The 26,056-nt window shown below is 40.9% G+C and overlaps 1 protein-coding gene across 1 annotated transcript; it reads right to left on the bottom strand.

Annotated features, from left to right (window-relative positions):
- Positions 1–66: 66 nt before the first annotated feature.
- On the bottom strand, positions 67–22,788 carry jupa (junction plakoglobin a). Its single transcript, XM_086082029.1, has 16 exons — positions 22,587–22,788; positions 11,772–11,804; positions 11,295–11,462; positions 10,958–11,208; positions 9,234–9,472; positions 7,995–8,196; positions 7,497–7,641; positions 7,206–7,309; positions 5,334–5,672; positions 4,335–4,487; positions 4,138–4,257; positions 3,907–4,057; positions 2,651–2,772; positions 2,529–2,568; positions 2,152–2,290; positions 67–959 (listed from the first exon to the last, which is right to left on the bottom strand). The coding sequence occupies exons 2-15, from the start codon at positions 11,779–11,781 to the stop codon at positions 2,154–2,156; spliced, it is 2,181 nt and encodes a 726-aa protein (XP_085938155.1). The 5' UTR covers positions 11,782–11,804; positions 22,587–22,788; the 3' UTR covers positions 67–959; positions 2,152–2,153.
- Between the last annotated feature and the right edge of the window lie 3,268 nt (positions 22,789–26,056).

Here is a 26,056-nt window from a genome sequence, read left to right as displayed (position 1 = left end):
AGCCGAAACAAGACATTCAGTTCTTTTCCAACTCGCAAAACAATTCAAACAAAACACATGGACAGGTAGGTTTAATATATCCTTTAACTTTATTTAACAAAATTTCAGTAAAAACTCTTTAGTAAGTACAAATTTCCCTGTCAGTAGTTTTCTCCAGCTGGCGTCCCGACTATATTAAATCCACAAAAAAAGAAAAGAAATCAGTCAATCTATTGAACTAATGCGTCAAGCAGAGTTTTGACATCAAATCGTAAATAGTTAGACACACATAAGCTCTTCTTTTCGGTTAAATCAGAAAGACACGCGTTAAGCAAAGTATGCATTCCTTTTCCCATAAAATATAAAAGAATAAAATGTGAGAAACAGATGATTAAAACAAAAACACGAAAAAACAACCATTTCTGCGCTCTCTCTAAAAGGCGTGTCTCCTCCCCCGTTTGTTTCTCTGCATGTGTGGCAAACTCGGGCACCGTGTGTCTGACAGCGGGAGAAAGTTGGCGCTATTTTGTCAAAAACGACTCTTTTAAAGGCATTAAACAGAAAGATGAGCAGGTTCATACTGGTACACCCGCGGCAGTGTTGCCAACAAGTCTTTTTCTTCTTCTTTATTATTTTTTTTAAAGAAGAAGAAACAAAGCAATCTATGTGCTCTTCACAAAACGAAATCTCTTTGGCATAGATTAGCCACCCAAAAGCAGAAACACGCACACACACGAACACACTTGAACTCTGAACTCTTGAACTACGCACACGTGCTTAGAACCTTCTTTAAGCGTGTGTAAATGATCCTCAGCAATGTTAGAATATAAAACATATGTAAGCCCTGTTAAGATTAGGAGTCCCGTACTCGGTGATAATTGCATTTTTTTCTTTTTTTTTTTTTTTACAAACAAAAGGAATCAAGATGTTTTGTTCCATTCTCACGCGACGCTTTCCTGCACGGTTCTCCTCTTTTGGATCTGTGGAAAGGAAACAAGAAGATGAGAATGAAAGAACCTTAAAAATAGGAAGGAAAATATTTTGGGAGGTTATTTAAGAGAAGCGTTTTCCATCATCTTCAACACAGTTTGCGATATTTCACTATTTGTTGCGAGGTGAATTTTGATATTACAAAAAATTTAATGAAAATATTGAGTGGATGTCTTTAATCTGAAAAATGTAATGTGTTACCATGACAACAATATAAATTCCTGAACCACCTTGCAAACGATGGTTTTAAAAGCTGTCATTTAGAAATATGCAAATAGTGCTGTGAGGGATCTTTTAAAGGGACATTATTTAAAAAATTGCTTTCACAGTAAATGTTTGTATAGTTGGGTCTGTGGAGTACCTGAGCATGTAAAGTAGTCTTTTGTTATCTGTATTATTTTAAATTTGTCAAATTTTCATAATACCACCTCCAAACAAATTTTTCTCTGGCCATTTTGGCTAAAACATCTCTCGTTTCCAAGGCTGGCTCAAAGCCCAAAGGTAAGCAGAGCTGCAGAACTAATATTACTCTACTGAAATCTGTTGCTATGTTTAACTCATTCACTCTCAGCCATTTTCAATGAAGCAACCCTCTTCGCTCCCGGCTGCTTTACTGGATTTTGACAATTTTGCAAGGCCCACAGAATATTATGTTCGATTGCTATAAAAACATGGAACCTACCAAAATAAAGATTAGTCTCTTCTTTCATCAGGAAAAAAAAAGTATATTTCTATCTGTTTCCGTTTTGCAGCAATTATCATTAGAATATAGCCAAGTTTCATCATTATTCACAAATCTGTTAAAAACATTGGGGAAAAGAGCTTGTTGCAACATGGCCCTGGTTGATCTCTTATACTCTGCTGCCACCTGCTGCCTGTTTTTTTTCTCATAATAACTACCATTGCTTTAAGCGACCTATTGAAGAGGTCAGAGGCTGCATCAAATCCTTCTGTATGTAAAAAAAACTAACAACAAAACGTCTAAATACGTCTTTGGGAGCATGGTCATATTTAAAATAGACCGTTTTTGGGAGCAAACGAGTTAATTCCTTGTTTATGCCTCGAGAGATGATTTCTAATCAAACTGAGTACACGTGTACAATAGAGCAGCGGCGTTATGTAATGACAAGCACATTTATGGCATACGGTCCAGCTGTCTTGCTGTTTGTGAGACAAGCTGACCTCTAATAAGGCTCAAACTGCTGCTGTCTGTCGTAGACCATGTTGCCTCCATAATCATCATGGATCAAGTTGCCGTCTACGGTGTCCATGGGAATGTCACCCGCGTAGCCGCCAAAGTTTTGGAAAGGAGCGTCCAGCTCTGCAAAGACATGAGAGACATTTTCCACCTTGACACTGACGCCAGCTGCGGCTGCTGTGTTTGTGATGGTGGAAGAAACAGAAGTGTGCGCGGTTTGCAGCGGCGAAGAGAGAGAGGCTGAGTGTTTACTGGAAGATCGCCCCTTGTGTTGATGATGTCACAGCGTATGTGTGGGCTGCTCATGCGGTGGATGCTGAGCAATATGTTGTGTGTGCAAATTCCAGTCACACGTGCTCACCGTCTTGGTAGGATGCTTCCATGGTGACACTGTTGTGGGCCTGCAGAGAGGTCAGGTGAGGTCAGGTAAGCAAATTCAACACATACAGTCCAAAAGTCACCATGTGGCCGCTGGACACTCACCATCTCCCAGGCGGCAGGATCGTGCTTGAACATGGAGTGTGTGAGCTCCCTGGAAACTCTCTTCTTATGCTCGGCGCTCTTGTCCTCCGAGATGCGGAAGAGGACCGCGGCAGCGTATGTGGCTGATGAGGAAATCAACGAGCAGTAGTTCAGAGAGGAGACTTCAACAAGGTGCTCCGCTAGCTCTGCTTTATTGCCAGCGATAGGTTTATAGGAGGGGTGTCAAAATTGGTGCGTTCATTTTCAGTTCATTTCAAGTTCCTTTAACGACACTCATTTTTTGAATGTGCGATTACTGACTGCCCCATACTTGGAAAGCAATTCCAGTCGCAACGCAGCAGACACGTCCACATCAAAATTCAGCAGTACACATATTTGTGGAGACTGGGGTCAAGTTGAATTTTACAATTTGAAAAATGTGAAGAATTTCACAAGTTGTATGCAAGTCAAAATGTGCCATAGTTCGCTATCTTCGCTAGCAGGCGTCTGTTTTCCTGTTTCTATGTTTAAGAACCTTGGGAAATATTGTCCTACTAACCTAATGCTGCGGTCCCTGGTTAGTCCCAACGCAAACTGAGCTTTTCTGACATCCTATTTCCAATTTTACAATATGGGACTGGAAAGGCAACATGTAACACAGCCAGCTCCCAATAGCTGCTAGGACCGAGCAAAAAAAGTTGGATAATGGTGAGTGCGTTGTATGTTTACAGCTGTTGGACCAAGATATCATTTAGCATTAGCCAAAGTAATAACACAAACACCAGATTGACTAGAGATAATGTTCAAACTCCACCTGAAAATGACATCACAGTTGCTCAGGGCACAGGTAACAAACAATCACAGCTCAGCTTGCCGTTGGTGGTTACCTGAGCAACTGTGATGTCATTTTCAGTTGACAGCAAGTGACAACATGGCTGCCCCGAGATGGATAGTAAACAGGTGGATTTTTCTGCTTAACTCATATTCCACAAACACAATTAATTAATTGATCAGAATGTTTAGACTAATCTGGCTGTATAGAACATATTGAAAATATTTTTTGTTTGACTTTCCCTTTAACAGAAGAGTATTAGATTATACAGGTTATTTTATTTTAAAATCATCAATTGTACTGGGCCGTGTTCAACTTAAGTGAGTTTTGGCAGCTTCTTTAAGCACCTGCTGTATACATATATATACACAGCATGTGCCGCCTTAGCAAAATAAGCCTCATCAACAAGTGCTACATGCGTGATGTTCAATGTTCAGCGTCGTACCGATGCCCTCGTTGTCCGAGTGCAGCAGCTCCATCAGCGGAGAAGACGCTCCCTCGCCATCGATGGCCTCAGCTGATTGTTTGTCCAGAGCCAGCTCGCACAGAACGCCCGCCGCCACACGCTTCACGTTGTCCACTGGCGAGTAGAGAAGCTGGCCAGCGGGACGAGAGTTTAGAATAACAAAAAGGGAGCCTTGCAAAAGAGAAGACACGTTTTTTTGGCTTGTGGTACCTGAACAAAAAGAGGAATGGTCTGCAGGTTGGCAATCTCTGCTCTGTTGACAGGATCTCTGGCCAGAATGTGCAGAGCTCCTGTGCAGCCCTCCACTATCTCCTCCATTCTCACTCCGTCCTGACAACGCACGCGACAACAGATGAATATTCATGCGCATCATGTGAGGCTGCTAAAAGTTTTTTGGGCTCATGTACCTGGTAGGTCTGCTTGTTAGATGGGCCGTGTTTCTGGGCATCCTGGTGGGCTTTGAGCAACAGGTTGACCAGGCGGGGGATGGCGCCCGCATCCCTCAGCGGGGCCTGGTTCTCCGGGCACAGGGCCAGGTTACGGATCAGACCAACCGCAGCCTTCAGGACAGGAAAACAAACAAATTACACCGCTGCTCATTGTGGGAAAAACAAGGCTTTAATGTACTTCCGGTGCAATACAAGATTTCCACTCGGCCCTCCAAATTTTGTAGACCAAAACCTGAACTCTGTATTTGACCTGTGTATAGAGGTGGCAAATCCAAGTTTGACTTTAACCCCAGGTGCTAGCTAGCTAGCTCCATTGGTGCTCATTTACCTGTTAGGGCGCGAGCTAGCTAGCTAGCATCAGGGGCTAAATGGCAAACTGAGGCATTTAGCCCCAGGTGCTAGCTGGCTAGCTCCATTGGTGCTCATTTACCTGCTAGCTAGCTAGCATCAGGGGCTAAATGGCAAACTGTGGCATTTAGCCCAAGGTGCTAGCTGGCTAGCTCGATTGGTGCTCATTTACCTGCTAGCTAGCTAGCATCAGGGGCTAAATGGCAAACCGTGGCATTTAGCCCCTGGTGCTAGCTAGCTAGCTCCATTGGTGCTCAATTACCTACTAGCTAGCTAGCATCAGGGGCTGAATGGCAAACTGTGACATTTAGCCCCAGGTGCTAACTAGCTAGCTCCATTGGTGCTCAATTACCTACTAGCTAGCTAGCATCAGGGGCTAAATGGCAAACTGTGACATTTAGCCCCAGGTGCTAGCTAGCTAGCTCCATTGGTGCTCATTTACATGCTAGGGAGCTAGCAAGCTAGCTAGTTAGCATCAGGGGCTAAAACCAAACTGTGGCAGGGTTTTTACTTTCTGGACCTGGATTTGCCACCTCTTTTCTATTTGTATAATATTCTATATCATCTACATTTTAGTTTGTTTATAATTCCCACCAACTGCTCCGTTACCTTAATAACTGGCCAGTAGTAGGGCTGGTTGAGGACCTTGACAATGGCCGGGATACCGTAGTGCCTCCGCACTGCGTTCTGGGCCACCTCAGCCTGTTGGTGGCGCGACGTCAGGTGACGCAAAGCGCAGATGGCCGGCTCGGTCACGTCCTCTTTCTCGCCGGCGCGCAGTATGGCGTGGATCAGCGCCTCGATGCCGTTGCTCTGGGTGACCAGAGTTTTATTGTAGGCGTTGTTGCAGGTGAGATTAGACAAGATCCCGGTGGCACAGGTCAGCATGTTGATGTCATCTGAGCTCAGCAGGTTGACCAAAACCTGCAGCAGGCCGTCCATTCCCTCCTGAACCACCACAGAGAGAAATATTGTGACGGGAGGAAATGATGATTATCTGATGGGGAGGGTTCTTAGATTCATATTTCCTCATCTATTTTTATGGGCTAGGGGGCAGAGCAAAATTGTATTTTAGAGGCCCTCTATGTCTACCAATAATATTGATTATTGATCATTAAATTGTTGAATTTCCCCGTAAAGGAGTACAATAAATTTAATTACACAATAAGTGGGAGGGTGAATATATCAAGTAGACTTAAAAAGCTGCAACAGCAAGAACAAAGTGCAAGAACAAATAAAATCACTTCGATAAACAGTTTTAATAAGATAAACAATAAAATGTCAAAATCTGACATAATGATGTAACTGAACAAAGATACCTAAAACAAAGTGAAAAAATGGTTTAAAAACAAATAGACTTTACACAGATCTGATCTGCTGGATTGGATAGTCAGACAATTTGCATTTTGTGCAAAATCAGTGATCGGTTGTAACGACATAATTCGCAGATCAATCAATGACATTATTGATCAGAGCCGCAATAGAAGGCATTACATCACCCTTGTTCACACTAGGGAATTTCTGTTAATAATTCAATGTTTCTATGCATATTCAGTCAGATTTGTTCCCAATATTGTAAAAAATAATAATAATACAAATTCTGGGTGGGTGTCAGGTTTCCGTCCTCCATTTTCTGTGTATTGAATGATTATCAGCGTTTTCGGGAGAATTTTTAGGGTTGAAATGTTATTACTTTTTTCAGTGGGAAACAATTACAGTAACTTCTGGACTATAAGGCGCACCTGGCTATAAGCCGCGCTAGCTAAATTTGGGGAATACTGTACTCGAGTTTGTTACACATGTAAGCTGCACCCGACTGTAAGCCGCAGGTGTTTTAATGTTACCACACTGGGTTCCCCGCTACTTTCTTTTCCATAATGAGGGTGCAAATTGTCTCGCTCTCGTTCTGGCTCTCCTACTGTATTTGGGCTCACTTGGTTTGTTTTGCTCTGCCTGACGCTTTTGCGCTTCTTTATAATGCGCGCCATTGTGATCTGATGGATAAGCTGCACCTTTGTATTAGCCACAGGGTCGAATGCAAGTGAAAAAAGTAGCGGCTTGTAGTCCAGAAATGACTGTATATGCAAATTTGTATTGAACTGTATTCGCAAAGGATTAGCGAGGATTTGCTGTACAGCAAATGAACGAGTTTTTAAAATAGACTCAATAGATTGGTCCATCGCATGGTTATCTTTATAAAAAAATAAAAAATAAAAATGCTGATTGTGCAAAGCCTAAAAACACTATAAAGTTGAATAAATAAGTCCTGAAACAATGTAAATATAAACAAAAGCTTAGCCAAAAATCAAACTTTTATATTACTCAAGTTCTTTCTCAACACTCCTCCCGAAAAGAAAAAAATAATACTCCAGTCTTTAATGGCTGTTAATTGTTGACGGTGGCCCTCAGCAGGAGCTTAGTTTGCTTATGCCTCCGGTGGCTTCTGCAAAAAGGAACATTACACTAAAAGAGAAATGGCACCTGTTTGGTGGCAGCATCAGACAGGTTCCTGAGTGTCCAGAGGCAGTTCTGCATCAGGCGCTGGCTGCTGCCAGTCAGGTGCTTCCCCAGTGCCTGCATCCCACCTGGAGGCAACACAGGCATGCGTCAGCTCACAAACACACCATCTCATAAAAAAGTGTGCCGTCGTGGAACGTTGCGGTTCACGACGAGCCATTAGCCGCGTCTCCGTTAACAAAGAGTCGCCACACCTGCATGACTGGCTTATGCACACAGGTGTTTGCGCACACTGAATAGACATTTCTCACACACCGGCCTCCACAATGGCAGGCTTGTTGCTGGGGCACACAGACAGGACTTTGAGGACACGGCTTGTGGTCCACAGCAGCTTTTCATAGTTGTTGTTCCTCATTATTTGAACAAGACCCTCGGGACCCCCGTTGGCGAGGATGATGAGCTGTGACAAAGACATATATGGATATGGATTTATAGAGAGAGATACAAATACGTGAAGAGACATGAAGTGCATTTTATGGAAAATAATTTTGCTTGGCTTTTTGACAACGCTGTTTAAAGATTACAGTCTGTAGACTATAAGCTATGACCTGTCCAAGCATGCACAATAAATTCACATAACACATTTGATTCTCAGAACCACACCCTAACCTGACTGAACCTGAACCGTGTACAGTTGCCACACCCAAATCAAACCATGCATACACAAGCATGCTAAAGTACAGTACTTGAAAGGTTAAGAGTACTTAGTACTTTGTACTATGTGCACTTGCACCATGATGTCCACAAACACACCTTGCTCTCTTGATTTCCGTAAGACAGCAGTTGCAGACAGTCCGTAGTGATGGCCAAAAACTTGGGGTTGCTTTTCTTCAGAAGGGGGACCATTCTCTGCAGGCCGTCAGCCAAACGGACGGCCATTTTGGCTCCCTCCTGGTGCAGGAGCAGGTTATGGAGGGTTGTGATGGCATAGAAGAGCACTGATTCCATGGGAGAGCTGAAGGGCATCACGGAGGGATAAAGTACCAGTAAGGAACAAAATACAAATCACGGCGGTAATCATACATTTGAACAGACAGTAAAACCAGAGTGAGAAGTTTAATATGTCAAGCAAATCCCTAACGCAGGGGTCAGCAACCTTTCCTGTCAAAAGAGCCATTTTAGGCCAACTAAATAACCAAAAATGTGTCTGGAGCCTCAAAACATTTGAAGATTGTGATGAAGTGAACAGTGTGTTAGTGTTTGTCTAATACTGTACTGAGAACTGAGGGCCCAAGAGCTAATTAGAGTTGCACCACAAATGATACAAAAAGATGCAGCATCCAGTACTTTGACATTCATTTTCTTCTACCTTTCATCTTTAGTTTTTGGTGCGTGATTTTTCAAACATTTTTAGACTTTTCACTAAAATTTCTGATATTTTTGGCAATTTTACGGAAAATTTACATATTATGGTCATTTTCTGAACATTCTTTTCTGCCATATTTTCCATTTTTGTGGACATTTTATGGTAATTTTGTTTTTTAACATTTTATAGTTACTTTTTGAACATTTTCCTTTATTTTTAAATAGATTTTCTGATTTTTTTGGCTTTTTCATCTTTTTCTGACAACTTAATTATTTGGATTGACATTTTTGGGAATATTTAATTATTATTATTATTTTTTAATCTAAATCATTATTACATTTGAAGAATATTTTATCTATAAAAAAAACCCAATAAACATGTACAAAAAATATGAATTTCCACTTCTTTTTTTATGGAGCCACAGGAGAGTGTGGCTCCAATGCTGCACAGGTTGCAGACCCCTGCCCTAAGAGAACGCAATGTCGTAACATCCAGCCCAGGAATAAACATTGTCCAATGATTTTAAGGTGAAAGGAAAGTTTTTACATGTGCTACACAAGTCTACACAAACTTTTGAACAGCAAAGATCAAACAACAGGAAATGATTGTCCACTAATGGTTTCATATATTATAAAACTGCTAGTGTAAGTGCAGGTGAAAGTGAGTGAAAGACATGCATTGAGTACCTGAGCATGCGGACAAGTGCGGGGATGCCACCAGACTTGAAAATAGAAAGCAGGCCCTCTCTTTTGTGAGAGAGGTTGTGGAGGATGCTGGCTGTGGCCCTGGCTGTCTCCATGTCATTGGTGTTCTGCATGGCTCGCACCACCGCGGCCACCATATGGGGTGACTGCATCAGCGCATGGCGGGATGCCTCCTTGCGCGTTAGCTGGTTGACAATCTGCGCTGCCTTGCTGACCACCACCTGGTGGAAAGACCAACATTTCCATTTGTTGACATAAGAATTCAAAGGATTGCAAATACTACAGGGCGGCCATATTCAAATTGCCGTTAATTAAAGTACTATTTTTGTTCTCCCACACTTTTTAAGAATGATAAACAGACTACTTTTTTTTACTCAAACTTATGTCACAACATTGCGAGACGTGGCTTTCAAAGGAAGCGGGAACTTTCAGAACAGAAGCTTCTGACAAGCCACATCGAGCAAATAACTTAATGTTCGCCCTGAATAGTGTGCATTTGGGGGCAATGGAAACGTAACATTTTGGTCATAAAGGAACGTCAGTCAAGTAACTGCCGATATGTTACTCGAAGGTCAACCTGAAATGTGCATCTACCTGTTTAGGTTTAATTGAAGTTGATTTATTGGCGTTCTTTATTTTTAAATGTGAACTGTTTAAAGAGTTTAGATGTGTAAAGCACTTTGTATTTTTGGGGAATACATTTCTTGATGTCCACGCATTGTTTCCCTTTAGAGTTTCATTTATGGTACAGTCAGATATTAGTTTTTTTCTTATTAGCAAAACCACAAATGTGGTGAAAATAAAAAGGAAACGTGTTATTCTTCAGTTGTTTGACAGGTTGGCTACGCAGCAGCACAGTTCAGAGTTCATGGATTCAAATCCAGGCTCTAATCTCCTTGTGGGTTCTTGCCGGGTACTTCAGTTTCCTCATATATCAAATCAATTTTGGGGGAGAATGTAAAGAAATAAATTGCTTTTAGAAACTCCTAGGTCTCAAACTTCGGTCCTCGAGGGCCATAGTCCTGCATGTTTTAGAAGTTTCCCACCTCCAACACTCCTGAATCAAATAATCAGGATTGTTATCAGGTTTGCTGATCCTTTTAATCAGGTGTATTGTAGGAGGGAAACCTCTAAAACATGCAGGACTGTGGCCCTCCAGGACCGGAGTTTGAGACCTATGGTGTAATTACTGTACTTGTATGAGTGCCTTTAGCGCAAGCCAAAACACGGTACTCTGATTAATATTGAATTTTTGTAATAAGAATTGAACAATAAAAACCATGTTGGGCGAAATCATTATCAGCTGAAAACCGGAAGTGACATCGAGCTACGGTAGCAAGTTGACGGCTAACACAGTGCGCTATTGAACCGTGTCAGCTGACAGATTGCAAAAAGCGATGGATTTTCTCACTCGATCCTGTGCACATCAAGTCAGAGATGGAAAAAACGTGCAGTAGTCATGAGAGGAAGCATTGCAAACAGTAAAAGTGTCAGTGTTACAACACCCTAAATGCTCCACTTCTTTTTCCCTTCACTCGAGCGTCTGTGTATCTGAAGCTCACTCATAGCCTACATTAGATTTTGGCTGGCAGAAACCCTTTCCAAAAGAAACTGACCAACCGATGGCTTGTAAATTACTGTCCACGCAGAAGACCCGAATAGTTACAGAATGTGAGCAATAAACTTGCTTGGCCAGTAACATGTACCTGATCTTCATCATTAAGCAGTTTGGTGAGCTCAGGCACAGCACGTGTGGCGAGCTCAGCGTCATCCTGGTAGTTGATCAGATGAATGATTGCAACCTTCAGCATCTGGGAGGGCTCCGCCAGCCGCTGGACATTGGTCAACTGGGACGGATCCATTTGGGTTGAAGTCAAGATGGTCGTGCTGTTCTCTAGCGTCTCTGGGAACATGGCGGCCCGCACCCGCTGGCCTCTGGTCAGTACGTACTGGGAGTCTGCAAATGGATGACGACGCTCGTCATGTATACAGGGTAAATACCCAAAAGGCTGGACCAAATGCTTGGAGCTTTTTGTGTCATACCGGCCGGTTCTGATGTGACAGTGGTGGTCATGGTGTACTGCTTGGAGGTGCCGAAGTCTCCATCATCATCTCTGACAGTGTTGGCTCCAGACTGGATCCCCGAGTCGATCCCGTACCTCGTCTCCTGCCACTCCGTCACCTTTGTGACCCCGCTATCGAGTTCACCCACTGTCAAGTACACAGTACAAATCACTTTCATTTTGAAATATCATTTATTCTGCTGCACGTAGGTTGGATTTTGTTTCTCCTTTAAATTGAAATCCAACCAACCACAAACTGACATTTTATCAAAGCAGCTTTTATTCTTAGCTTCTTTTAATAAAGTAAATAAATGATATTATGACTTGGATGGAGCATCATTATCACCATCATCAATATTTGATATCCTCATCAAATAATTGACCCAAAAGACCCAAAAATGAATGAACCATTGAAACACAAAAAAAGACAAGAATAAGAACTCAAAATGAGACTTACTCATAGACATCCTTGCCTCGTGTAGTCAAAAACCTAAAAGAAAAAACAAACAGAACATGATTATTGGATATTAAGTACTTGCTCGGCATAAATGACGACACACTTCAACTTATCCGTGTTACAAGCACACGGCTAAACAAGCTCTTACTTTTTTTTTTTCAAACAAGAGTGTATGTGAATGCCAGAGCCAGAAAGATGTACCCACCCCTTCAGCTAACGAAAGCAAATCATGGGGGAGTAGAGTGAAGTAGGCGAGATAGAGATTACAGGCTTCTGCAAATTAGGAACGCTAGTGCTAGTTAGCCTTGCTGACCTTTCACCCCAGGCCTACGCCCAAAAAGTTGTGGGAGCTGACACATCGCAAACAGGAACCTGCCCGACTGGTTTTGGGTCAGTGTGCGTGTGTGAGTGTGTGCATGTGAAAAGACAGTAAGTGAAATGCGTGATGTGAACGTCGCACCCAAGCTTGTCTCACCAATGCCTGCAACATACTGTTCAGAAACTTCTGACAGTGACTAATATACAGAAATAGCGCAACAGACAACATCCCTGGGATTTTTTTGAAAATGTTGCAATCATCTTTTATCAGCATTCCAGTTGATGTCACAGACATTTGTCAGAGCACGTCTGATGTAAAGACTTCCCGTCTTCACAAATCCGATGCTTCTTGTCGCAGCGTACAACAGCATCAACAAATTTCTTACATTTCTCGAGTTTACACAAGATTCCTATTTTTATCCTATTGTTTTATTTAATCATATAAAAAAGCCTGAAGAAAAAATAGCAGGCTTGAAGGAATGTTTTCTTCCTGCCCATTTCTGCAGCTGCGACATTATCCACCACAGAATCCTTCCTCATCATAGAAACATCTGCATTTTTAATAGCAGCCTGTCTCAGCCTTCTGACTGATAACACAATGCCTCCACTGTGCTGTTTCGTCTTTGACTCTTCAGCATTGCACAACTTAGCAAGTACAAAGAATAAAGTAGTTGCTTGGACGGACACCGAACAGTTCACACTTTGGATGTCTTCATAAAACTCTTACTAAGATACAAATTTACACTGAAATGCTTCCCCACAAATTGGATTTTTTTTTTTTTTAAATACCACCACCTCGCGTGCCATACATCTGCTGACAAGTTCAGACTGAATCAATACTTGGAGGGAGCCATGTTTTTCCCAACTTGACGTGGGTTTCGCAGTACTCATGCAGAGTGTCATAAAAATTACAATGTTTTTAATTTATAAACAAACACATACTGTATTAAGCTATTTTGTTTTCCCTCTGTAGACTCCAGCCGCCTGGAGCGCTGTCTCAGCCGTTGTGTCGAGCTGTAGATCCTGCCTAACCAGGCCCCTTTGACTACTTGCAGTAACATGCTACATGATAAGGTAATGACTCATATGCGTCTAAATCATTCTGACTGGGTGTGGTCTCTTGCCTATTAGGTGGTAAGTGACCAACGTCTGTTTATCAACCCAGAGATATTCATCCACAGAAACATTTTACTGATAAACCGCACTGGAAACAACACAACAAGTTTCCTGTAATTCCGGGCCAGCCTTGGGTAGATTTTGTGTGAGTGTGTTTGTGTGTTGTTTTTTTTCCCTAGGGTGAGTCGTCAGTGGGTTCAGTGAACTGTTGCAATGCTGCGACACACCCGCATATCACCTAGGTAACCAAAACTTAGAATGGCCAATGGATCCACTTTGGGGATTTTATCTGCTGGCACATCTGATGTCAAAAGAAGTGCTTCCTTGCATGTGCACAAAATGGCCCAAGCTAAAAACAATAATAACATAATAAAATCAACGGTCAAGTTTATTCGTGTGTACTTCAGAGTGGACTTTGCCATCTTCCAGTTAATAAGTGATGCATCATCTCACTCTCACTGTACATTGCTCCATCAGCACAATTACCAAAATGCATAATTGCTCAGTAATCCACAAGAAGGAAAACTCCCACTGTCTTGTTAAGCAATGTCCTCCAAGTGCAGTACGAGATGAGTGGCTTCTTTTCAGTGGAACGTAAAAGCGGGCCAGATGTTAAGTGAAAGCTGCAGGTGAACAAGTTGCAACAGAGACGCTTGGCTTACGCTGTTCAGCAGCGCTGCTGAAACGCTACCGTGACATTCCACACAGACATAACACATTCGGACCGTGCAGTGCTCATGTTCTTCACCCTCCTCAAACCTCACTTGCTAAATTAATCTCAACCGCTTGCTCATTAATTTATGGAGACACTTCAGTAACAATGGAAATGCTCGTGATGTGTTAAATCATGACAACCTTTACTGCTCCCCCTTCACTCAGGCATGCTAGACAGGGAGTGTCTCCACACTCCCCAGCGGTGACAAACTCTAAACAGGGGTGTGGCATCGGTGTGTGGGAATAATACACCTAATATCTTACTCGAAGGCCTCACTCAAGCGTTGAAAATTAGCTATAAAGTTTTATAGAAGAAAAAAAAAAACACACACGTGTATTTCCACACCGAGTGTACTTATAAAGGACATTCCAGTGAGCCAGATTTGGACTTTGCTGGCCTAAGCGCTTCTTTCTGTCACAGCAGGAATGAATCAGCTCAGGCAGGAGGCCCAGGGGGTTGGAGATGAATGCTGGTTCGACTTCACAGTGGATCCCAGCATACATACTGCAATGATTTGCGATTCACACTCCTACGGTTTTGGCAAAAATGTGCGAAAATAACATGGCACTTGACCATTATTGTCTCGTCTGTTCAAAAGTTTTTCCGGCATGGTTTAGATTTGGCTTTAATTTAAACATACATGTGGTATAGTGCTTGTTATTGGCTTGAGAAACCAATTGATGCCATGCTAAATATATGAGGGGAATAGTTTTAATTTAGCTTAGCATAAAAATAGCATATTTTAGTTTCTTTACAAAATTAGTAAAATACAACAAAGCAAAAAGGTACCCACCAATTTTAGAGCAATCAAGCTACATTTGCTATTAAATATTAGTATCATGTATTGTCTAACAAAAAAGGTCTAGTTCAAAACAGCAAAGTTATCCTTTGCGTTATTAATTGCATACAGAAAGACCCCCGTTCATGAGGCCCTGCAAAAAGCAACATTGAAATACTAAATGTTTTAACATGCATGCCATGGCTAAAGTCAATAAAGAAACACCCATTAACATGGGATTTGGAATTCCCTTTGTGGGCTTCTATGTGGGTTTAGAATTTTACACCATTTTTGTTTTCGGTATGAAAAATGCCTGCATGCACATTTTTGTTTGTACATTCCGTTTAACTACTCACCATTTTCATTCAACAATGTGTTTTTTGTGTGTAAATGTCTTAACAAAAAAAGTACAGCTTTCCCCTGACCACCACTACAAGAAATCATATATTAAACCTAATATTAACCAATGAGTCGCCTCATTTGGTGTTGATATTTAACAGGCTTGCTAATGTCATGTTTAGACTGACATGCAAAAAGCAGATTAGAATACCACACATCTGTAATGCTTGCACCATCTGCACAAAAACAGATCAAGTATTAGACATATCGTCTGGCTGCACAAGCACGCGACTCCTGTACCCCATGACATGCAACACAGAGATCTCTTACTTTAAACCGTTTCCACGATGACTTAACCGCAACACCACACACTCACACAGTCCAGTCCTCTTGACATAGCAACAGGCTGAAGCAGACTGACTTTTATCTGTATCAGCTCTCCAGAGAGGATAGGTCTTAACACACCAGAAACCTTTCTAGTCCCAAAGCCTCACACGCCTAACTTATGCACAACAGCAGCTTCAGAAATATAATGGACTCGGAAGGGGTTAACTGGATAGATGTTTGTTATTGATCAATATGGGAGGTTGTGAAGTGATGCACAGCTAATGGATTCATTGTGGCGGGTGACAGGAAATGGTCGAAATTACCTAACAGCAGTGTTGGATCCAAGAAAAGACATTTATTCAAACAAAAGTGTACTTTATTTAGCAAATGTTGATAGACAAAAATATAGACGCACACTTATGGGGGAATCTTGTAGTGGGCTTGTTTCACAATTACTGGCCTTAACTTTATGAAAACACTGTGAGAGAGTGTTTTTGTAAATTGACTATAACAAACAGACGATGGAAACCAGATGACAGCAACAGCAAAATGCCAAGAGCACAAGGAAAGAATGGAAAATGACATTCTGATGCACGGTTGTGCAACACACAAATTAAATGCGTTGAAAAGTGGCAGTTAGAGCAGTGCTCGCTCCCCTTCTTTGGCTGATCTGGAAACATTCCCAGCAACATAGTCAAGCAGAGCTGTAAACCAATGAATAAAGTAAGCAGCCCCTTCTGTCACTTAATTCACTGCTACTTAAAATTGGTTGACTGTGGCCAATAGAAGCAGTTTGGTGGCTGGAAAATAGCGTGGCATGCATTCTATTGTGAATCAAAGGAAATCCAAGTTGTCTCAGAGGAGGGGCCCATGTGTTGTGCAGTATCAGATTACATGAGGGTGATAAACAAGGACAGAAATGGTGAGAAGGAGTATATTTGGCCTGATTTGCACGGCTCATGCGAGGGTTCCCAAGACAGTCACATTATATATATCCGTGGGCTACTATTGTGTTCCAGTTTGTTTCAAAGTTTGCATTTGGAAAAAAGCCACAATAACACCCTCTGAAGTCAGTTTCAAGACCCATCTATTACCATCACTAAGTTCAGTTCAGTTTGCCACAGTACGGTATGGACCAAAAGGAAAATCCTGAGCTGGCTTGCGTTTTCAGCAGTGTATCGCCAATACCACTGTAACTGTCCAGAACCCCTGTGAATTAATACTGAAAAGTGGGAAAGTTTATGGTGGTCGTTTTTTGGGCCCTTTACAATGAAACTGCAATAAAATGCCTGCTGTACCAAATTGTACAATTTGGTGGAAAAGGGGGCACGAGTGAAACAGACTAAGCACTGCTGATTGTTTGAAGTTGAAATCATCATTAGCTAGATGATCCAGCTTTGTCAGTGCATATGTTGCTATGAATGGATACAAAACATCGGAGGCTCTAGAATCAATAAACAATGCATGAACTCGCTAGAGTCTAAGAATTGGCTGGAGAGAGGTTCAAGACCTGCCGTGACCCAAACCCAAATATTGCTGGAGAAATGCCAGCTTGCCTTTTTGACAATGTCAGGCACCACTTCTCGAACTGCTCAGGTGTGTGTGACAACTTTCTTAGTCCCTCAACCTAGTCTCTCTTATCCAGAGGGACCAAAAATTGCCACAGACCCATAAATGCCAGAATTTACCCAAACAGGCTACAACTTTGTGTGCGCTTTTACTAGAACAAGACCAATAGTTTTTTTTTCAGGGCTGATATCGATTATTAGTAGTAAAGGACACCTATAACCGATATTTGGAGCCGATATTCATTTTCAATAAAAAGGGAAGATATTGGCGTCAAAACAAAAAAACAAAATCCAACTTTTAGCTTTGCTGAAAAATTTTAAGCATATTTTTTGACCACTAATCTTAGTCAATGGACTTCTTTGTTCTAAAATTCTAACAAAAGGTTCAGCGACCTCCCAGAGTCATTGGCACGTTAACATGCACATTAAACGTGAAAATAAACACTGAAACAAGTAAATAGCTCCCTATTGTTTTCTGGAGTAAATACATTTTTCCAAAATTTCAAAATATCTGAAACGTTAATTTTTACTGATCCAAGTTCAAACAAGAACAGAAGGTGCAGAAAGTTCCTAGGGTCAGCAGCATTCTATTACAAAGTTAAGTGAAAATTTAAATAAATAGTTCACTGAAGTTAACAGTTTTAAATTGATCTAATATCGCCTGTAAGATTCTTCAAAAAAGCCAATGCCAATATTTGTCAAAATGATGAATATCAGTGACGATAATCGAGCTATCCCTAGCTTTCACAAAGCCTACAATCAGATATTAGAAATTGATGACGTTCAGAGCTGCAGCATCTGGTGTGACGCATAAAATACTCAATTTGTGTGACACAGAAAAAAGGACGAAAAAGAGTCTTTTACGGGAAGCGTAAAAGAGACTCCTAACACCTCCAACTGTCCTAACACTAACAATATTAATTAAGAAAACAAGATGTTGTGGAGATGAGGTAAACAATGAGAAAAGGAGACAAAGGCAAGTTGTGTCGCTATTACTCTCCAAAACAAAACGATACTTTTCACATCAGGCAGTCAGCCTTTTAACTCTTTCAAGTATATCAGACACTCCCCTTTGAACCCAAAAATATGTGTAACTCCCTCTCCTACCATAAAGATACAGTACATGTAGCTCACAGAACTCTTTTATGTCTTTGAAGTTAACAGCAACGGTGCCCGTGACAGCCTAGGAACTCTTCCATGTGTGAGATGTTGTAACAATGGATTCCTATCGTGTACGTCTCATAAAAATACAATGATATCACTTCACCAGCCTGAAACAGAGCTTCCGGGTAGGAGCCATGTCAGACTTTAAGGTAAACAAGGATGGCAACACATGGAGCCGACTACAAGTTCTTCTCCACAAACTGGATGATGAATTATGCTCTGCGAGTTGCAGCAGCCGGCTTCAAGGAAAGAGGTTCTCTAGCACCCTCTCTGCTCTGCGCTGCTCAGTTCCAGCCATCTAGCCCCAGTGGAGTTTTTGCGTGGCACTTCTGCCACCACGCTCGCCCCCACTACAGTGAATCATCCATTTTTTGCCAGATCTCGTCATTTCATTTTAGACCCACTACGTGCTTTAGAAACCAATTTGGATTGATATAAAAAAAAAAGAAGGAAATATTTATTGTTGAGATTATGAGATTAATTAAATCGACCAAGAAGTGTATTCCTTGAATCATTCGTTTATGACGTCTCACTTATTAACTGGAAAGCTGACAACTCAGCTGTGATGTTGCAAGTATTTCTTCTTTATCAGGAAGCAGTGCATCATTCAAATGACTAAATTCCACAACAATTAAAAAAATGTAAGATTAAGAATATTTTTGTGCAATTTAGCATTTGGAGTTATGTCCCACGCCAACCGATTGTTGGGTTGCAGGTCGGAAGCAATAGAGGAGGAACAAAGTATTTGATTGAACACAGAGAGCTACTGTGTTAAAGAATGGAAAAGAGTAGCAGTATTGTCCCAGTACTGCTGTCACACAGTGAAAAACAACCTGGGATTCAAGTGTCTCTATTGGTTGCAACCAAAGAAGCAGAAACGTTTGTATTCACAGGCCAAGTATGGTGGCCAGCACCATGTATGGGAACGGACAAGCACTTTGAGCTCAAACCACTACCACACTGTTGTGCATCAGTGTGTGGTTGCACACTGAGGCAATGTGACAGATGATGAATTTTTCAGGGAGAATACAATCTCAATAGAGCCAAACGGGGGATGTCTAGGAGGACAGAGTGAAAGTGTAATGGCAGCCTAAAGAATGCAATGCTGGAGTCCAGTACAGTCCAGCGGATAAGTACAAAGCTATAGCTAGAATTGAAACCATAGCAACAAATAAATAAACAGTTTATACTTATCTAACACATATTGAAATAAAACAAAAATTGCTCAAACTAAACGTGATGACATGTGAACTCAGCCGTGGTGTTACAAATGTAATGTATGTATGTAAAATCAGCTTTCCATCTTTGAGATGCTGGTATGATTTCCTATTCCGGGGTTCAGTACCAGGAATAAAAGGGGGTCAAACAACAAATCAAATCATCCGACTGCAAAACATTCAGCATCAAGTTTACGCCTTCCTGCTTGGATAGATACATGGCCTGTAATGACAGCAATGATCATGTATTAATGAAGAAAACAGCAGAGGTGGACATTTGTGGCTTGTCAGACTGATGGCCCGGTGTTTTGGACAGAGATTTTGCTTTAGGCAAACTAAAGTTCTACTAATTAACTTTACATGAAAGACAATTTTAAATTAAATTAATTACATCACTGGAAATCCTGAGGTGTAATATCTGACTGATATTAATGAAATTGGGAGATCAAAAATAATTGAATCAGGCATTCCTCCCCCTGTATCTTACTTTGATGTGGATAAAACCACCTGCAGTTGAGTCAAGCCTGGAAGCCATCCAGAAACTTTATCTCTCCGCGTTCCTACTCTATGGGAACAGCAGAGGCAAGGTGATATGCAAACCCAGAACAGGCCACGCGACATGTACGCTGGGCTGCAACTGAGCCCATGGAACGTACCCACTCTCGCACTATTGTACACCAACAAGGGAGGGGGAATGATACTGAATCCACAGGAAAATTAATTATTCCAAGCAAACAAAGAGGTTAGGCTACATGCCATATAGTAATCCCCTTTGCAAAGTGTAGCCCTATTTATAAACCCAAGGATCTCCTGGCCTCTTGCTCTGCTAATGTAGGACAGTATGAGGGAATTAAGCAGGAGGGGAGAGATTATACTGTGCCACCACAGCTGTATCTGTGAAATCTAAAGCAAGTCACCCCCTACTGCGCTCCCAGCACCCATCTACCCCCTCTTCCTCTTTGAGGGCAGACGGGTGTAGCTTTCAGACTGGGGGCTTTTCTGCTGCTGCACCACTTGGCCAAGGGTTGGCTTGTACAGGAGAAACATATTGAAACTTATTGACACCCCAAGTATTTGTCCAGCTGATGTTTTTATTTATTTTTTTTACTTATTTTGTGATGGTGTCGCTTGCAAACATTGCGAACAAAAGAACAACAGTACTGCTTGGCTTGTGTTTCACGCCACTAAAGATGATATGATTTGATAAAACTAGTATAATCTCATTACACGGCAAACCGTGGCAGAGTTTCCTTCGACAGATGTAAAAAGTTGGATGCAACATGACTTAATCGCATCGAAAACGCTGGATGAGATGAAAGTAATTTCGGCTCGATGCTGATTTCAGTGGAATTACTCATGAAGCTAAATGAAAGGAATGTGTGCTCCCGTGGCCACCACTAAGCAGGATTGGAAAATTGTTTTCTTGTCAAGCCTGGAGCAACAATATCAAGGCCAGTTTGGCAGCAGACGTCTGGGTGGGTAGGAGTTGTAGTAAGACCATTTAAGGGATGATTCATTATTTAGTGTCAGGCATTAGTGATATGTCACGCTCCCGATATGGATGGAATTAGCTGTTGGGGTCAAATGTGGGGGGGTTTAATTTAGTGGCTCCCATTATTTTGAAAACAAGTTAATCTCCAGACTATTGTCCTTACTGTGGTTGTCTTGGTGGTTAAAATGACCATCACATTTTCCATGAGCCCAAAACAACAAGAAAAAGGAACATATATTTTTCTCCAAAGTGGTGCTTTTGTTGCCGACATCACTTTCACTTGAAGAGTTGTTAAATGATCAACCAGCAGGAGTCAAATCATCATTTCAGTTTCGATGACAGAATTTAGTGAGAACAATATACATGTTACATCCACAAAATGACATCATAATATAGTAGAATTCAATTTCAAATACATCTGCTTCATTTTCGTCAGTCGGTAGTAAAACCTACCTTTTTTATATACAGTAATATTATTTATTTAAATAGTGTCTACTAGATAAGGTCAGTGCTAAGAAGTGCAGTCCACATCCTTACATAATTGTTTCATAAAACATGAAATATTCAAGTGATAAAGCCAGACTTGTTTGCATTATTGTTGTAATCTGAATTATGACTTTGGACTTCCTGAGCGGTTCAGATAGTGGATGAATGGATTTTTGTTTACACCACACTTTTCTGGCGTGTGATGTCATAGTGAATACTTAAAAGATTACATCAAAGTGTTTACTAAGTTAACTATAATTTAAGTAGGATAAATAAACTGTCATATTAATTAGTGGTTAATTTGCCTTTGTTTTACCATAGGACTAACTAACCCAAAAGACCAAAACATTCAGGTATGATAAATTTGATATTGGATATTATAATACAGATGTATTTATTGTTTGAAATAATCACATATTAAATCTAAATCACAATATTGAGGGGGGTGGAGGGGGTCCACAATTCGATTGGTTTTCAAATTCAGCCCTGATATTAATTTCCATAAACTATTACCTTATTCTGTTGTTGACAGGTACAGTAAGTACTCTTCTGTAAACTATAGTTCGAGTCTACAAACTGGAACCTATGTAACGTTACATTAATCATCATCAATCAATGTGATGCTATAGATTTGTGTTGTTTTTCCTCTGTTCATTGTTTTCTTTTTCCCCTCTCAAACCTCGTTCTGTCCAATGGCATTTCCCCAACATACCCATCAACATTACAAATAGCTACAAAGGGAGTACATCCAATTCTCATGTTGCACGGAAAAACTGTTGAGACGTTAAAAAAAAAGGCATACAGCTCCACTATTCTGTACGATAAAGCAGCAAGACAAGTACTAAAAAATAAAAAATAAAAAGTACTGAAACCATCTCATTCACCTGCCTCACGCGCACGCGCGAAGACTGAACTTTGCCAGTGTTAACTACGGTGGGATTTTATTGACAAGTTACGTCACGTAAAATCGATACTGGGCCCTAACATAAAAAAAAAAAAAGATACAACAAAGAGAAGTCTGGTATACTGTGACAGGAGAAAAACAATAGTAAAGTGTCGAAGACTGCAGCTCAAACAGTAGCCAGTGCGAGCCATGCGGAAATGAAAGGAAGGCTCCAGAACATAAAGCTTCATTTGAGATATACAACAAGTAGAAATGCATTGTTCGAAAAGACCTAAGTGCGTGACAAGGATATGTAACCGCATATCACGTAGTTTCGAGCTACCCACTCACGGAAAGTAGAAAGACAACAACAGAAGCACAGTAAGAGAAATGTCCATTTGGCGAAACTCACCTGCCAAGTTTTACCGACGAGCGTTCGAGAGTATTCCAAGAATTGCTTATTTTTTCCGTCGAGACGGCACACTTGCTTGTATTCTCCGCAACTTTCCGCCACTCTTTCTTTCTTTCTTTCTTCCGCGCAGCTCTGCCGTTGGAAGCCAACGTCCTCACTCTCACTCACCCCAACGCACGAGAGACCAAGTGGCGGCGTCACCTCCAAGCAGACTCCGCCCACTTCACAACGACCCCACCCTAGTTTCGCCGCCTCCATTGTTCACTGGAAGTACTTTTTTTTACAGTACTACCTCGGCAAAACTGTATTTACCGCGTGGTTTCATGTTTATTACACTCAAATCCCTTTTTTGACAACTGTTCATCTTTGTGACTTGACTAGACACAAACGAATGACCTAAAATGAAACGTTAAGTAGCTGTTTGTGTTGATCTAAACCACCAGCTCCCATCTTTTAACATGTCACAAAAAAAAGTTCAGGGTAAGGGGAAGTCGACCCAAAAATATTCTTTATGTATGAGGATATATTCTATAGCGTCTTCACTAGTCCAAACATTCTGATAATTATTGCATGTGTGGAATATGATTTAAGCATCATCGTCCACCTGTTTCTAACCAATTCAGGGGGCGGCCATTTTGCCACTTGCATGTCAACTGAAAAATTACATCATAGTTCCTCAAGGCTTAGGTAATGACCAATCACGGCTCACCTGTTTTCTGAGTTTGGTCATGTCACATTCTCAAACTGAGCCGTGACTGGTCACTACCTAAGCCATGAGCAGCAGTGATGTAATTTCCATTCCACAGCAAGGGGCAAAATGGCCACCCCCTGAGATGGATAAAACACAATATTAATCAGAATGCTGTGTTTAGACTATCCAGCATGTTTGAGATGTTTCCCTCCTCCAACACACCTGCTTCATATGATCAAGATCCGTTTCAGGCTTCTGCAAAGCTTGCCGATGAGCTGATCATTTGATTCAGGTGTGTTGGAGGGAGACATAAAAAACCCTGGATAGAGGATCTCAAGGAATGAACTTGGGCACCCCTGCGCTAGAGTCTCGCTTACAACAGACAACAGCGCATACATTCATTCGAGGCAGTGCTGACACGGTGTGTGATGCACAAGTAGTGTGCTCGCCATCATCAGGCCACACCTCAGTGGAGTAACAACGAAACCAGACAAGCAAAGTGACTCACTACAGTCGGGAAAGGAATTACTAATGCAGAGTGATACCATTGATGATTTGCATCATGTGTTTTTGTAGCGATGGTGAAGACACACACTTAATCCAAGCATGCTTGTAAATAGTTGTATATAGTTGTGTTAAGAGAAAATATGCTCTTTGGTGACGTTTCAAGTGTGCCTCTTTAGAGATGGAAAACAACAGGAACAAAGGCTCAAAGGAACAAATGAACATTTCAGATGTAAGGGTAGGAGTACATAGAAAAAAAATTGGAGTGATAGTTGAATAAACCTAGTCAATTTTATAAGGAGAGTTTTTGGCTAAATTTTACTTGCATATTAGTTTAGAGTCTTGGCCTCTACATTAGTATTTTTTACTAACTGGGCTTCTACTAAACGGGCTTTCACACAGTCCCTCGTCTTCAACATGGTCACGAGATTCGAAGATTAAACCCAGAACCTTTGGGTTGGGAGATAAACCACTCTACCACTTTAGCCATGCGCCCCTCCAGTCTTGCAACCTGAAGGTTGTGGTTTCATTCCTCAACCCTCGTGGGCCGCCATGTTGAAGAAGAGTAGTGTTAAAGCGCTACCAATGAAAGCCTGTTTACAATTTTCTTCGTTATTAGTAGAAAATAATAATGTAAAGAGATTAAAATTCTGTGAAAATATTTAATAGATAATTGCAATTTTAATTGAGTAGTTTTTAAAACAAACTAATAGAAGTCAATTTATTATTATTATTATTAATAATAATAATTGTAAAATTATTATTATTAATAATAATAATAATAATTTACTATTAAGTCAAATTAACTTCATAAGTCTTCTTCTAAAATGCTGAATTTCTGATTTAAAAAAAACTGTACAATGCTTGTTCAAGTAAACATCACTCCAATTTCCAATTGTATCTATTTTTTTTGTGTAGGTTAGCTTAAGGGAAGCAGTCAGTGTGTGGAGTGACTGGGTGTGAGCTGTGGCCAATAGCAGCTCTTGAATGAATGTGCATTTTATTACCGCTTGCTTCAACCACTTATAAGAAGATGTTAAAAATCATTATGTGTGTGCACTATCTTGCTTTATCTCAGTATGATTGGTCTTGCGACCACACTGGCTTAATGTTTTCTTGTTGCCCTTGGTGACAGTCATCATTCTATCAATATGTAAATTGTGTCAGCAGCAATGCAGTCAGGCAGATGAGATATACATGTGAAAAATAAGCGGTTCGGAAAAACGGATGGATGGATATAGATTTAAGAAAATACTGTAAACCTGAAAAAAAAATCAGTTAACTGTGCTTGTGCAAACAGATAAACAAAACAGATCATAAACAAATCACGTTTGTCTCATTGGACACCCACCCATATAAAACTGGCCTGCTTTGTCCCTTCTACTCTTCTGCCTCGCACCCGCAGGAAATGGTCCCATTGTCCTTGGGAAAGGAAGTGGCCTGAAGCCACTAGCTAGATCTATGGAGACTGTGGTGAATTATTAATCATTACTTACAAAGTGACCACACACAAGGGTGGCTGTGTTGCCTGCTCACTGTGAACCATTTAGACAGCTGACCTCTGGAGATGCTCCCATAGTTCATTGATGTTTGCAGTGTTGATTGACTTCTTGATTCAAGATAAAAGCAAAAAAAAAAAAAAGTAAAAAATTGTAAAAAAAAAAAGAAGCAAAAAATATATATATATTCTGTATACACACCCACCCACCCACAAACACTCACACGTACACGCACGCGCGCACCCCCCCCCCCCACATATATATATATATGCAAAAAAAAAAAACACATTAGAAATATCACACCACAATTCATTTGAATGTTAAGACGTAGATGCAATAATAAAAAGTTTTGTTTTATTTGTCCCTTACACTGAATATATAATAAATATTGACTTTAACATCTACTCAGTTGTTAAGTTTAAATTATTGTTAATTGCTCGGAGCTAGGTAACTTAACTCATCTTAATATTTCACTTTCACAACAGCAACAAGCTGCAACAAAGCCCTTTCCACTACACATGAAGTAAAACAACAAAAACAAAACTTGGGTACGTTGTCATTCCGATTAGTAACACTAGAGGTCGACAGCGGAGGAAATAAATAATTCCTGATACTGGAATTTTCCCATCTATCTATCTACGTGTTTGTGCATTTGTATAAAGCTACCACTCACTGCAAATAGCGCATTTCTCAAGTTATACCACCAACAACTTTGTTATGGAGCAAGCAAATCTACTTTGTCTCATAGGATTACAAATCTATCTATCTATCTATCT

Source organism: Leptonotus elevatus, chromosome 8 (assembly GCF_054856555.1).
Source record: "Leptonotus elevatus isolate MCC_2025b chromosome 8, RoL_Lele_1.0, whole genome shotgun sequence".
Classification (NCBI taxonomy): Eukaryota; Metazoa; Chordata; class Actinopteri; order Syngnathiformes; family Syngnathidae; genus Leptonotus; species Leptonotus elevatus.
The sequence above is the reverse complement of the archived record's forward strand: the minus strand, read 5'-3'. Positions and strand labels throughout refer to the sequence as shown.

Excerpts from the sequence above, each read along its gene's own strand:
- jupa (XM_086082029.1), bottom strand. Across the intron at positions 7,310-7,496 it reads GCCTGCCATTGTGGAGGCCG|GTGGGATGCAGGCACTGGGG; the intron begins GTGTGTGAGAAA and ends TGTTGCCTCCAG. Across the intron at positions 2,569-2,650 it reads ATCCTGCCGCCTGGGAGATG|GCCCACAACAGTGTCACCAT; the intron begins GTGAGTGTCCAG and ends ACCTCTCTGCAG.